We start from the raw sequence: 16,026 nt of genomic DNA on the forward strand, positions 1-16,026 counted from the left end.
AGTTAAATACGATCAAAACAGAAGTTCTGGTAATCTAAAATGACACTGAATTTACTACATTCTGAATTTTGAGGAGAAAGCAGTTTAAATTTTACAATTATTTCTAAACTAAATATAACAGCAACAGACAGAAGTAAATAAGACAGCCTCCTGAAATATTCGTATCACTGACCAGTCCTAGAGATGGATGTTTTAAAAATTCTCCATTGCCGGCTTTTAGTTTTGTTATTTTGTTTTCCATATTTTCAGGTTTGCATGTATAATTGAATCACTGAGTGTCAGGTATATGTTCTCAAAGTTAACTTTTACCTCTCAAGATCCTGACTGCATGGTTTTGAAATTCCTCCTCTCCTCTCAGAAACAACACTCAATGCCACTGAAGGGGGGCTTTCCTGCTTCCAAGGCAACTGAAATCCATCCTGTGTGGTATCTGAGATTTCCTCCTTATCTCCCCCCCACCTGTTTATTTTTTATGCATTTAAATAGGAGTTAACCCTACCAACTGGAGAGATGTCTTGAATGAGTTCCACGATGGTTATCAAATTCGGGAAGGCACTGTGCCTTGAAACTACTGATGTGCAATCTTTGTCTTTGGGTTTTAGGCAATTACAAGACCAGAATTCAGGAATAAGTAACAGAGGTTGATAGGACAAGTACACAATCCATCTGTTCGTGACATTGATATTGACCTCCGCTACAAAACACTGAATTTACTTGTAGTAGGAGAACAGTGTCATTCTCACTGATGAAAAAGGAAGAGTCATGGAAGCCCCAGTAGCTAGCTTAGATCTTCGCAAATCTATGGGAAATTTACATTTTAGAAAGAGAGAGAAGCTATGGATTATTAACAGGCTCTAATCATTTTAACGCTGGGCTGGACCAGACTGACTTGCATATGGGCACTTCTTTTAAGGAGTGCAAGCAAAATTAAATAAGCGGGTGCAGTTAACGATTCTACCCCCCACCCCACCAAACTAATACCAGGAAATGTAGAGGTGGCCCATACATAGGCATCCACATCGGGGATGTAACCAGACAACACAGAGCCTTAAGTTTTCAATGCATGTGCACTCACAATCACTTTGGATGTCCCTCAATCTCAAAAGTATAATTATGATTTATCAATGTAATGTATTAGAACAACTGGTGTATTTTCACTTTTGTTGGCACATTGGAGAAATCATAGAATCATCAGCAATTAAACACAAAGGGAAAGAAATCTGCTTGCTATTTGGGAGCAATGCAGGTTGGCTGCCTAAGGAGATAGCAGCAGGTAACACAAAATGAGCTGAGGGGGCAGCTGGAAATATCAGTGTCACACTTACTTCATAGTTTATCTGTCATCATGACTATATGTGTCCCAAAATGATGGCATGAGATAGTTAAGAGTTGAAGCTGTAATGAGGTGGTCCATCCTCCATCTCAAAATCTGGTGAAAAGATTTTTATAATGCAAAATAAATTAAGAGGTCCAGCTAACAGGCTTACCGTAATGTAATGCTGTCTGTCCTTCACTATCCTGCAATTAGAAGAGAGAAGTATCACTATACATCATTCACATCATCAGAAAAATGACTAAACAATGGATCATGTAATAAACATTTGCACAGAGATAATAATTAAGTCATGGTATGAGTTGATGATGCTAACTGGATGCAAAGTTAATATTAGAGAGACTGGCGGGTAGCCAGTTTTAAGCTACTGGCCTTTCACTTCTGGAATCTGGCTTCAAATTAAGAATGAAAACCTCCCCTGTTGACTATAAAGGGAATACATGAAATGTGCGAACAGTGTGACTCCTGTTCCTAATAGCACAGACCCACAATGCAAAATAACCAAAAATTGATCCGGTAAGCAATTTAGCACAGCGTGACCATCTTCACAATTATCGCATGTTGTATTTTTTAGCCTGAATTCTGCAATTTTGCATTAGAAAACCCTGGAAACAATGAAAATACTACTCTGAGTGATAATTTCTCCTGCCAACAGGTAACCTCACTTAGATGAACCTCAGGAAGAATGGTATGAAAAATATAACAGTAAGGAATGCCCTGAGGCTGAACTTGACCATATTTTTGGGAAGGTATTGAGGGAAATTCTCTCTGTATCTGTGTTTGAACCAGGTTTTGGAAAACTTGGTGTTGACTCTGGGTCCTGAAAGTAATAAACTTTTCACTGCCAATACTAACATTCCTCATCTTGATGATTAATAAAAATAATTAAAATAACCCATCAACCCAAAGTGGGGTGCTTATAGGTACAAAATTGCAACAACAACTTGCATTTATATAGTGCCTCTCAAGTACGAAATGTTATGATCCTCAACTGATGTTACCTCTGGACAAGCCTGATCCCAGGGTGGAACCCAGCTTGAGAGATCCTAACTTTTATTTGTTTGTTTAGATACGTGGAGAGGGGCTACTCAATAGGGTCACTGGAGTCAGGTAATGAACTTTAACAAAAGAATAAAACATTTATTTAACATGAAAAGATGATCTATATTACAATACTTCTTCACAGACAACTATATATTTACAGATACATACAGATTTATATGGATAACACAAGTTACAAAAGCAATCGTATACTCTAATGTTCACAGTAATTACATAGTCCTTGTACCAATAGGTGACCTGTGGTCAGACACACCACACTCTGAAACATAGTTACAAATGCCACCCCAGACGGATTTTTTTTTAAATTCATGGGATGTGGGCTTCACTGGCTGGGCCAGCATTTATTGCCCATCCCCAGTTGCCCGTGAGGAGGTGGTGGTGAGCTGCCTTCTTGAACCGCTGCAGTTCATGTGGTGTAGGTATACCCACAGTGCTGTTAGGAAGGGAGTTTCAGGATTTTTGACCCAGCGACAGTAAAGGAACGATGATATATTTCCAAGTCAGGATGGTGAGTGGCTTGGAGGGAACTTGCAGGTAGTGCTGTTCCCATCTATTCGCTGCCCTTGTCCTTCTAGATGGTAGTGGGTTTGGAAGGTGTTGTCGAAGGAGCCTTGGTGAATTCCTGAAGTGTATCTTGTAGATGGTACACGCTGTTGGTGGTGGAGGAAGTGAATGCTTGTGGATGTGGTGCCAATCAAGCAGGCTGCTTTGTCCTGGACGGTGTCAAGCTTCTTCAGTGTTCTGGGAGCTGCACTCATCCAGGCAAGTGGGGAGCATTCCATCACACTCCTGACTTGTGCCTTATAGATGGTGGACAGGCTTTGGGGAGTCAGGACAAGGGCACCATCTACACCACAACTGTCAGGATTGACAGTTTGCCTGTCACAGGATTCCTAGCCTCTGACCTGTTCTTGTAGCCAAAGTATTTATATGGCTGGTCCAAGTTCAGTTTCTGGTCAATGGTAACTCCCAGGATGTTGATAGTGGGGAATTCAGTGATTGTAATGCCACTGAACATCAAGGGGCGATGGTTGGATTCTCTCTTGTTGGAGATGGTCATTGCCTGACACTTGAGTGGCACGAACGTTACTTGCCACTTGTCAGCCCAAGCTTGGATATTGTCCAGGTCTTGCTGCATTTGGACATGGACTGCTTCAGTATCTGAGCAGTCGCGAATGGTGCTGAACATTGTGCAATCATCAGCGAACATCCCCACTTCTGACCTTATGATGGAAGGAAGGTCATTGATGAAGCAGCTGAAGATGGTTAGGCCGAGGCCACTGCCCTGGGGAACACCTGCAGTGATGTCCTGGAGCTGAGGTGACTGACCTGCAATAATCACAACTATCTTCCTTTGTGCTAGGTATGACTCCAACCAGTGGAGAGATTTCCCCCCAATTCCCATCGACTCCAGTTTTGCTAGGGTTCCTTAGTGGCCACACTCGGTCAAACACAGCCTTGATGTTAAGGGCAGTCACTCTCACCTCACCTCGGGAGTTCAGCTCTTTTGTCCATGTTTGAACCAAGGCTGTAATGAGGTCAGGAGCTGAGTTGCCCTGGCGGAACCCAAACTGGGTGTCAGTGAGCAGGTTATTGCTAAGCAAGTGCCACTTGATAGCACTGTTGATTTACTTTACTGATGATCAAGAGTAAACTGATGGGTCGGTAATTGGTCGGGTTGGGTTTGTCCTGCTTTTTGTGTACAGGATATACCAGGGCAATTTTCCACATAGCCAGGTAGATGCCAGTGTTGTAGCTGTACTGGAACAGCTTGGCTAGGGGTGCAGCAAGTTCTGGAGCACAAGCCTTCAGTACTATTGCTGGAATATTGTCAGGACCCATAGTATTTGCAGTATCCAGTGCTTTCAGCTGTTTCTCGATTTCACGTGGAGTGAATCGAATTGGCTGAAGACTGGCATGTGTGGGGACCTCCGGAGGAGGCCGAGATGGATCATCCACTCTGCACTTCTGGCTGAAGATTGTAGTAAATGCTTCAGCCTTACCTGATGCTATGGATCTCTCAACTCCCCACAGACACATGTTACACTGTGAGCCAACCAGTCTCACTGAACTCCGTCTTTCGCAAGAGAGTTTCCAATCTCCACTTTCCAAGAGCTCGCCTTGGAATTTTCTCCCAAACTGACGCTTTCTCCCATATGCCTTCCACAAGGGTTTCGCTCCAGGGTTTCAAACTCTCCTTCCCATGTTCCTCTCCCCTGGGTCACTACATGCATTCAAGCTTTCTTCCACGCACTCTCTCTCACCGACTCAGCTGCAAACAGTACACCACTGCTTCACATGCCCACAGCAATAAGTTACAGACCTTCAGTTGCCTCTTTGGACCTTCTGACTTCTCACAAGCTTTTATATTGCTTTGTCTCTGCTTCCTGAAGCTTGGAACCTTAAGCATGAAGCTTGGAGTCTTTCTCTGCCTCTCACTCTTAACTTCACTTAACAGGACCCTTTCCAGGTTCCTGTCCTTCCTTTGACTAGAAGGTCTACTTGGGACTTTCTCCTGTTCCACTCCCCTGGATTCTTGGGGACTTTCTTCTTTAGCTTGGGACTGGCTATCTGTCCGTTTTGCTCCAGTATCTTCCTGGCAGCTACTTTCAACCAACTTTAGCTGGGGACTGGCTATCTGCTCCTTCTAGGCTGCTTCTGCTTGGCAGTTGTCTTCAAAACTGAACTCAAAAACTGCTGTTTCTAGTTTCTTCTCTGTGTCTGTGGGAGGCACTTGCCTCTCTGGACCCCTGTTGCTAGACAACAGCCCAGTTTTTCTACTCTTGTGTTTGCTTATCTTCTCTTAACTTACCTTAGAAATGCAAGCACCTTTTAAAGTGAAACTAAAACTCAACTTGACCTTTTCTTAACACACAGATATAGAAATACAAGTCAAACTTAAACATTAAAGCTAAAACTCATTCCTAACACCCACAAATACCAATATAACTTACTTAAACTATCTCTATTTCCTAACATAAAATATCCCAAGGCACTTAACACGAGCATTATCAAACAAAATGGACAAAGGAGGATATAGTTATCTTTCATTTAGCACTCCTAATCGTGTTCCCAAAAAACGTTGTGCTAAATGAAAATTTGCTAAATAAAAATTATTTTCAAATAAGAAAACATGTAATAAGGGTTGGTTACGTTCCTGTAATTTTTACATTAAAAACCTATTAGCTGTCTTGAACCTAACTGGCCCAAAAATCCTCTTTCTACTTACTACCCTTACTAACTCCACTTACCTCCCGCTCGGCACTTCCTGCCCATCCCCCATGCTTCCGCTGCTTCCCTCTCCCGACCTGCTCACTCCCTCCCGCTTGCCTCTCCTCTCATGCTCTCCCCATCGTTGCTTCCCAATTGTCGCTACCCTCTCCTGACCCTCCTGCCCCCTGCCCAGAAGGGCAGTGAGTGCGAGGGTCAGGAGAGGAAAGTGGTGTGCTGGAGGGTAGTCAGAGGGAAGTGACAAGTGGGGGCGATTGAAGGGGTCAGGAGAGATGGTGAGTGAAGCGGTGTTGTGTTTAAAAAACAGACAGAGCATGCGCAGTAACCACACTAAAACAAAAATGGAGATAGCACTAATCAAGTAAGTTCCGTTATTTACAACATTGCTAAAACGAAAACAGGCTATTACAAAGCTCTTTAAATAGGGGATACCTGTATTAGGACAAATGACTAAAAGCTTGGTCAGAGCGGTAGGTTCTAAGCAGCCTCTTGAAGGAGAAGTTAGAGCAAGACAGCCAATGAGGGGAGTTAGGAGGGAATTCCAGAGCCTAAGACCCTCGATGGTTGAAGGCACGACTGTCAACGTAGAGCAAAGGAAGAAGGAAATGCACAAGAGGCTATAGTCAGGGGAACGCAGTGTTCTTTGAGGGTAGGCAAGCTGGAGGATGTTTAGAGATAAGTGGATTATCCAAGTATTCAGCTGCTCCATCCTTCTCTTTCACAAATCTTTGCACTTGCATTAAGCGTGTCAGCTATGCGACCAACCAGGCCAACATAACTGAAAAAGTGTAGAAGAGATGGCAGGTGATGATTTTCCAATGTATCTGTATTGCCCTTGGGATCCCCCCAAAACATTTGCATGCTGCTCTTTTTCTTTAATTGCAGTGCTCTGTCCTGCATGGTGAAGGGTTAGTTTATTTTAGGTCCGGTCTATTGGATTAGTCTGAGGTCATTACTGAAATATTATTGGATTGGGCTACTTACAGAGAGTAAAAAGAACAAAGCTTAAGTTTGCTGAGCAAAGTTGCAGAGTGTGTAATTCTTTTATGATGACGCTTCAAGTACCTTACCGCAGCATCTCCCTGAAGACGCTCAGTGGTTAAGTGTCATAATGAAGGTGAATTGAAATGTAATGTAATGTGTTTCTGTTCCCTCATCCAAGGCTTTCTAGCTGTAACATTGATTAAAGACAGTGCTGCCAAAACAAAACCGCAACATCACAGAAACGCACAGAGTGAGTCACTGCATCTGACACCACTGTGATTTCTAGAATGCTCTTCCAGTGAAGGCAGGTGCAACATGTTCACTGTTGCCGCTCTACTGCCACTCATAAAATGTAGGCTTTTTTCTTGGGGAGGTGTTGGAGGGGCGGGGAGGGGGGGTGGGGGTGCTGTTTCCAAAGGGGTTGGCAGCTTTCCAAATGGCTTTTCTTCAAGTCTAAGCCTGAACAACGAAAATCACCAGCTTACTCTACCATGTGGGTGAATGGGGTGAGGTGGTTTTGCTGTGTAACAATAAGAAACCAGAGCACTGGACGGTTATTTCCCCCCGTCTACTCCAAGCTGTTGTGGCCATTGTAACATCCCATCTGCTATTCAACTGAGAACAGTTAGCTGGACACATATTAGAGATTGATTCAAAGACTGTTTGATTAATACAGCAAACGGTATGAGAGCTGTGGCTCAGCTGGTTAGAAACACAAGAGCAGGAGAAGGCCATTCAGCCCATTGATCCTGCTCCGCCATTCAATACAATCATGGCTGATCAGCTACTTTAATGCCTTTTCCCCTACACCATCCCATATCCCTTTATGTCACTGGTATTTAGAAATCTGTCAATCTCTGCTTTAAACATACTCAATGGCTGAACTTCCACAGCCCTTCCACAGTAGAGAATTCCAAAGATTCACAACCCTTTGAGTAAAAATAAATTCTCCTCATCTCAGTCCTAAGTGACTTCCCCCTTATTTTGAAATTGTGTCCCCTGGTTCTAGACTCCCCAAGCAGGGGAAACATCTGGTTGTATTTTTGCCTCTGAGTCAAAAGTTGGGGGTGCCACTCCAGGACAAGAGCACAAAAAAATTATAGCTGGAACTCTGGTGTAAAACTGAAGGAATGCTGCACTGCTGGAGGTGTTGTCCTTCAGATGAGGGTTTAAACTGAGGCCCCATCTACCCTCCCAGGTGGGCGTCAAAGATCCCATGGCACTATTTCAGAGTTGGGGAGTTATCCCCAGCGTGCTGGCCAATTTCTATCCTTCATTCAATATTACAGAAACAGAATATCAGGTCATATAAAAAAAAAATCATTGAAGTGAGTGTCATTAGCAAAGCCAACATTTATTGCCCATTGCTAATTGCCCTCGAGAAGGTGGTGGGAGCTACCTTCTTGAACCATTGCAGTCTGTGTGGTGTATCTACACCTACAATGCTGTTAGGAAGGGAGTTCCAGATCCAGATGACCGAACAGTGAAGGAACAAGCAATGTAGTTCCAAATCAGGATGATGTGCAACATATAAGGGAACCTGCACGTGATGGTGTTCCCATTGTCATGAAAAGCTGATTACTGCCACAAATTATTTGTGGGCATATTGAACTTTTTAAGGAAGACGTGTGTGTTTTTAAAGAAATAGAAGCAAGGACACTGAGCAAAAGATAGCTGACAGTGTAAAGTGACCACTTTCTGGAAGATTCCTATGTGGATTATACTGACAGACCTGTCCTGAGAGAACATGGAATGTCACATTTGAAAAAGTGTTATGGCCTTCTTCAAGCAGAGACACTTGAAAGGGAGATAAGGAAGATGCAAAAGACTGAACTTTAATCTCCTGTGGTTACAGAGACAAAAGACTGATTTGCACATCTCAGCAGCCATCTAAAAATCCACCTCCTGTTGATTTATTTCCCAGAATGTGTAAGTAGCTCTGAGATGGATGCAAGGCGACTATTTCTCTCAAAGAATACGCAGGGAAAATGGGTTAAAAAGCTAGATGCAAAGCAGTACTGTGTGTGCTGGCATGCTGAGAGTGACAGCACAAGAAGGCCAACTGGACACGCCTGCAGTTGCAGGCGAAGTCTCACTCACTGTTTTTATTATTTTTCTTGAAGTTTAGTAACTAATAAACTTATTCTTTCTTTGACTCAAGAAAGTCTAGTTAAATTGGCTCCTTCTAAAAAATAAATACATTTGGACTGGGAAAAGATATCCGGGGGGAGGAAGGGTGTGGAGGGATCCCTTTCAAATTAACCTTGTGATGACCAACTGAGGGAGTTGAATAAAGAAAGGGAGCCAGCTCATTCCTCCTCACCCTGGAACATAACAAAATTGGGGTCACGTTTGGGAAGTTAACAAATTGGGGACCTCGCCTGAGGACCGGTCGTAACACCATGCATCTGATGCCCTTGTCCTTCTAGGTGGCAGAAGTCATGGGTTTGAAGGTGCTGTCGAAGGAGGCTTGGAAAGTTGCTGCATTACATCTTGTGGATGATACATTCTGCTGCCACTGTGCGCCATTGGTGGAGGGAATGAACATTTAAGTTGGTGGATGAGGTGCTGATCTTCTACTCTACCTGTTTTGGATGATGTTGAGCTTCTTGAGTGTTGTTGGATTTTAATTTATCCAGGCAATTGGAGAGTATTCCATCACACTCCTAATTTGTGCTTTGTAGATGGTAGACAGGCTTTAGGGAGTCAGGAGGTGAGTTACTCCCCATAGAATTCCCAGCCACTGGCCTGCTCTTTTAGCCACAGTATTTATATAGCTAGTCCAATTAAGTTTCTGGTCGATGGTAACCCCCAGGATGTTAAAGATAGGAGATTCAGTAATGGTAATGTTGTTGAACATCAAAGGGAGGTGGTTAGATTTTCCCTTATTGGAAATGGTCTTAGCCTGGTACTTGTGTGCTGCAAATGTTACCTGCCAATTATGAGCCCAAGTCAGAATATCATCCAGGCCTTGCTGCATGTGGGCACGGATTGCTGCAATAACTGAGGAATTGCAATGGGTGCTGCACACTCACTTCTGACCTTAGGATGGAGGGAAGGTCATTGATGAAGCAGCTGAAGATGGTTGGGCCAAGGATACTACCCTGAGGAACTCCTGCAGCGATGTCCTGAGGCTGAGATGATAAGCCTCCAACAACCAAACCCATTTTCCCTTGTGCTAGGTATGACTCCAACCAGAGGAGAGCTTTCGCTGATTCCAATTGAGTTCACTTTTGCTAGGGCTCCTTGATACCACAATCAGTCAAATGCTGCCTTGATATCAAGGGCAGTCACTCTTACCAGACCTCTGGAATTCAGCACTTTTGTCCATGTTTGGCTGCAATGAGGTCTGGAGCCAAATGGTCCTGGTGGAACCTAAACTGAGCACTGGTGAGCAGGTTATTGCTGAGTACATGTCACTTGATAGCACTGTCAATGACACCTTCCATCACTTTGCTGATGACTGAGAGTAGATTGATAGCAGTAATTGGTCAGATTGGGTTTGACCTGCTTTATGTGGACAGGACATATCTGGGCAATTTTCCAAATTGTTGGGTGAATGCCAGTGTTGTCGTGGAACAACTTGGCTAGGGGCACAGCTACTTCTGGAGCATAAGTCTTCAGCACCACAGCTGGGATGTCATCAGTGCCCGTAGCCTTTGCAGTATCCAGTGCCTTCAGCTGTTTCTTGATATCATGTGGAGTGAATCGAATCGGTTAATGAGTGGCATCTGTGATGCTGGGGACCTCAGGAAGAGGCTGAGATGGATCATCCAGTTGGCGCTTCTGGCTGAAGATGGTTGCAAATGTTTCAGCCTAGTCTTTTGCACTGAAGAGTTGGCCTCCCCCACCATTACAATGGGATATTTGTGCAGCCTCCTTCTCTGATTAATTGTTTCATTGTCTAGCGCCATTCACGGCTGGATGTGGCAGGACTGCAAAGCTTAGATCTGATCAGTCAGTTGTGGGATCGTTTTGCTCTATTTATCGCATGTCGCTTCCAGTGTTTGACATGCATGTGGTCCTCTGTTGTAGTTTCACCAGGATGGCACCTAGTTTTTAGGTGTGCCTGGTGTTGCTCCTGGCATGCTCTCCTACACTTCTCATATTGCTGTTTGTGGGAGGAGGTTGTGCGCGAACTGCCTGATCTGTTTCCCACATTGCAATAGTGACTACACTTCAAAAGTACTTCATTGTTTATTAAGTGTTTTGAGATGTCTGGTGCTTGTGAATCACTCTGTATAGTTGCAAGTCTTTCTTTTTTTCTATACCCATAACCTTCAGTGTGCGTAGTGCTCTGATCTAAGAAATCTTTACGATAGTAACTTCATTGAGTATGGGTGATCCAGATAAACAAGCACTTGAGGCAAGTGTGGATTTCCTACTTACTTGCTTTGAATACAGTTCCTAATGCAAGGATAAAGATAAAATACTTCATAGAACCCTGATCCTAGAATTATCCAGAATAGTTTTGTAGATATTGTGCTCACAAAGCGAGGGATAATAGTGCTGCAATTTGGAACACTGTGCATTTCATGCAATGATGGGCTCTCAAGTACAGATCATAATAAGGTTAGAGTGTAGAGCTTAAAGCTCACTAATTGTCGTATAAATGCCTCCTTACACATAAAATAGAGTTTCCTCTACTCTGCTCTAATAATGGGGCTTAGCTTCAATTTTTCTTTGTGGCATATTTTTCACGTGAGCCAACTTATTATAGTCTCTGTGAGGAACATTACCTGTGTTCTGCCAATTGGGATGTTGTGCAGTGGTTCAAACAGTCCCCCAGAGCTTGGTTGGATGCTCAGTCTTAATCCATCCTAACCAAACTCTATATTTAAATGCTCAGCACATTAAATATAATCCACACACTGTCAAATTTCAGTTGGATTTATCGAGACTCTTTAGAAGTCTAATCACTTTTGCGTAAATGAGATTTTGTTTCAATTGAATAAAACAGATAAAAGGTGGATTGGTTAGAAAAGTGGGATAGAGGGCTATCCTCTGGGATCCCCTTGTAGCTTAGTGGGTGTACCACCTGGTGTGGTATCTACCCATATGGATAAGCAAAGCTCTAGGTTTCATCCCCAGTTGGTGATGAATTTGTTGATTAAAGTTTCTTTATTCTTTCATGGGATGTGGGTGTCGCTGGCAAGACCAGCATTTGTTGCCAATCCCTAATTGCCATTGAACTGAGTGCCTTGCTAGGTCATTTCAGAGGGCAGTTAAGAGTCAACCACATTGCTGTGGGTTTGGAGTCACATCTAGGCCAGACCATGTTAAGGCATGACTATAGCAGATACAGGTATAGTGTCTTAAAACCAGCAACCTTGGGACCGAGGCAATGCCAGAATTCAGGTCTTGCCGGATTTCGGGTTGGGTGCTTTGGGTGGTGGGTGGTTCATGGTTCAGGGCAAAGCCAGGTTGGGTGGGGTTAAGGGTCATTTGGACCACGGGAATAGGCCAGCGTGCAAGTGGCAAAGTGGATAACTAGTAAGGCGCTACACCGCATCAATGCAGTGCCTAGCCGAATTGTCCAGCTAAGTTATTTTTTAAAATTTTACTCAAATTAAAATTGATGTATGACATATTCTAAAATATCCAGTTTTCAGACAATTTCAGTTTTTGGACAGCCAGAGTTGAGACACTGTACCTGTATAAACATCAACTGTGGAGAATGCTCCAATGGAGTCAAACATCTTGCTCTGGACAGACAACTGTGGAAGAAATGGGCTGCCCTCATACGTCATTAGTTATAGTAACTTAAAGAAAGTAACTCATAATTGGTACTATGTCAGTGCTAAATCTGGTTTACTTTACATTTTCCTCCTCTTAATCTCAGTATCAGAAATATTAATGTTAGAACTCTAAGGAACTAACATTGCTCAGAAACCCCCAATGTTGTAGAGCCAATCAAGGGATGTACATTAACTCTTACAATTCAGCAATGTTTCTCTCTGATGGTTCTCCAATTTCTGTTTAGCAAGCAGTGAAGCCCACGCTTCTACTAAATTACATTATTGCACCTGACATGCAACTATAGAGCTCATAACCTGTCCCATCCCCCAGTTCTTATGTCCTACACGCTCTTAAAACCAAGCTTGGCTTCATCTTAATCATGGTTATTTGGTTCACAGTGACTTCTCTCCAACTTTGCAACACTGACGCATCCTACATCAGGGGTCTTGGCCACTCACCTAAATGTCTTGCTATAGAAAAAGATAATTTTTACTTATTTCTTAATATTAGTCTGGACAGCCCCCTCCCCCCAATCTTGGCATCATGAATCTTGAAGTGGGCATATTGTTGTTGTCCTTGATCATAACAAGCATGCATTGGCCTCAGATAAGGATAGAATCAGCCTCCGCTTGTGATGTCTCCCATAGTCAAATGGCCTGCGAGCACTCACGGTCCAGGGTCATACTGTCAGAATGACCCAATGCAGTAAGATACCATGGAAGTATATCCCAGTAAGGAGGCCATGCTTCAGGACAGGGAGGGGAAATTGACGAGTAAATAAAAGCAGCCCTTTGCTTATGTTGAAGGAGGCACCTTTACATTAAAGGATTGCAGTCAATTGCAGACAGAGTCCTCCCTTCAGTGGCTGTATCCATTTTTTATAAACTGTTCAATTTTTAAAAATAGATATTCATTTGCAGGCTGTCCTGTATGGCACATTAGCAATCAATAGACAATCCCGCAATATTGAGATGACAATCAGGATAGACAAGTAGAAGTAAAAACTGAAGCACAAGGCACAACAAACGTGACAGGTTTACAGAATTAGTTAAGACAGCCATGTATTTTCTTCCATTGGATCAAAGAAAATATATATTTTTAAATTTACTATCCATATTAACCCAATAAGACTCATGTATCAACCCCTATATCCTATAGGGTCTTGCACACAGCTCCAATATCTTAATCATTATCTTCCAAGGCCATAATATCATGAGGGCTCACTCACATAACATGCATTGTAGACAATGTCAAAGCTAACCCAAATGAAATGTAACTGCTTTTCATTTTAAAATAATGAAAGTTTAACATAAGAACATAAGAACTAGGAGGAGTAGGCAATTCAGTCCCTTGAGCCTGCCCCGCCATTCAATACGATCATGGCTGGTCTCATTTCAACCTCAACTCCAATTTCCTGCCCTCTCCCCATAACCTTTCAACCCACTACTAATTAAAAATCTGTCTATCTCCTCCTTAAACTTATTCAGCGTCCCGGCATCCACTGCACTCTGAGGTACTGAATTCCATAGACTCACGACTCTTAGAGAAAAGTAATTCCTACTCATCTCTGATTTAAATCTACCACCCCTTAGCCTAAAACTATGGCCTCTCATTCTAGAATGCCCCACAAGGGGAAACATCCGCTCCACGTCGACTTTGTCTATCCCCTTTAGCATCTGATATACCTCAATTAGATCTCCTTTCATCCTTCTAAACTCTAGCGAGTATAGGCCTAAACTGCTCAATCTCTCCTCATAAGACAAGCCCCGCATCTCTGGAATCAATCTAGTGAACCTCCTCTGAACCACCTCCAGTGCAACTACATCCTTCCTCAAGGGGACCAAAACTGTGCACAGTACTCCAGGTGCAGTCTCACCAATGCCTTGCACAGTTTACAGTTTACTAGTGTCCATACAACTATCAGCGACTTTCAAATGTCCATCTGCTTCTGGCGGTCAATGAATGAACAAACCTCTCTTCACCATTTCTAACACAGCCATCCTGCTGACTATCTAAGGCTGAACCAGATGGTTCACAACCTTGATGCTATAAATGACCCCAAGATGAGCTTTCGATCACTAAGACTGCCTATTTTGCGCCTCCATAATATCACCTGGCTCCACTTCTGCCTCAGGTTACCTGCTGCTGAAATCCTTATCAGTAAATTTCTTACCTCTAAACTGAATTATTCCAATGCACTTCTGGCCATCTGTAAACTGAAGTTCATTGAAAATTATGCTGCTTGTATCATATCTTGCACCAAGTACTGTTCACCCATATCACCTTTGCTTGCTGACCTACACTGGTTCCCAATTAAGCAACATTTCGATTTTAAAATTCTCATCCTTGCTTTCAAATCACCTCCACAGCCTTGTTCCCATATACTTAAGTAATCGCCTCCAGCCCCACAATCCTCCAAGGTATTTGTGGCTCCTCCAATTCTTTCACATCCTTGATTTTAATGGCTCTACCACTGGTGGCTAAGTTTTCAACTGAGTAGGGTCTGTGCTCTGGAATTCCCTTCCTTAACCTCTCCATCCCTCCTCCTCTCTTCCTTCCTTTAAAACCTACCTCTTTAATCAAATATTTGGTCATCTGCCCTAATATCTCCTTAAGTGGCTCGGTGTAAAATTTTGAAGCACCTTGGCGCATTTTACATTAAAGCGCTATATAAATAAAAGCTGTTGTTCTTTTTTGAAGAAAGACACTCCCCCTTTATAGTACTTGAATATTCTCCCTTCCGTTTTCTGTGCCCATCCACTATTGTTGAGGCCCCATTTATTGTCACACCTCTTCTTAAGTGGGTTTTCTTTGTGACATGCACCACCTACAGGCAAAAAAGGGAGAACATGGACAATTTTCCTATGTTCACTATTTCTAACATTTCTGAACATACCTCAAACAATCTCATTGGAAGTGGGTGTCATTGAAACTCTTCCTGCTGTTTATGAAGTTGCTAACACAGAACAGTGCTACTGTGAGGGAAAATTTATGTACAATCCAAGAGAAAAGCACAGCAGTCCATCTCAGGGAAATGTAAAGAGTGAGTTTTTTTAATTCAAAAAGAGAGTGACACAGATTACAAAACTGTTTAAATATATGAAGACCTGATTATTTTTCAATGCAAGATACATGAAAATAGGACTACATTTTTATGGGAGGAAAAACCAGCAACCAGTAGTCAGTATTGGCGTGCAGGCAAAATAGAATTTTTCCCAGAACCCTCCCAATAAATAAGGCTGCAATTAGGAATTACACCTGACATACAGTGCAGTGCTTTTAAACAATCTTGCGGTTGATCTAATTGCAGCACAGATGGGAGGCAGGCCCTGAAGCTGGTTCATCGATTGGATTAACTGCCTAATTCCCAACAGCTAAATGGAATATTAAAAGTCTCTGTGAGCTCAAACCACAGTAGGAAACTTGTTGCATTAAAGTGCCATTGTTTTGTGTGTTTAAGAAAGGATTGCAAGAGTAAAATGTTTTTAAAAAAATTAAAGGAACTTCTCTTTTATCATAGAAAAATCATCTTAAGGACACATCACATAGAATGTAGAGCACAGAAACAGGCCAACTGATCTATACTGGTGTTAATGCTCCACATGAGCCTCCTCCCACCCTCCTTCACCTAATTCTACCAACATATTCTTCCATTCTTCTCTTCCTTGTGTGCTTAT

General features: G+C 42.7%; 1 protein-coding gene across 1 annotated transcript in view; it reads right to left on the minus strand.

Annotated features, from left to right (window-relative positions):
- The window catches only part of acbd6 (acyl-CoA binding domain containing 6), a 207,196-nt gene that overhangs the window by 22,497 nt on the left and 168,673 nt on the right, over nucleotides 1–16,026 (minus strand). Inside the window, exon 7 of the mRNA XM_078561560.1 lies at nucleotides 1,488–1,518. Within this exon, the coding sequence (XP_078417686.1) occupies nucleotides 1,488–1,518 (31 nt within the window). The remainder of the gene's footprint in view (nucleotides 1–1,487; nucleotides 1,519–16,026) is intronic.

This window comes from Cetorhinus maximus, chromosome 17 (assembly GCF_964194155.1).
Source record: "Cetorhinus maximus chromosome 17, sCetMax3.hap1.1, whole genome shotgun sequence".
In the NCBI taxonomy this organism is placed as follows: Eukaryota; Metazoa; Chordata; class Chondrichthyes; order Lamniformes; family Cetorhinidae; genus Cetorhinus; species Cetorhinus maximus.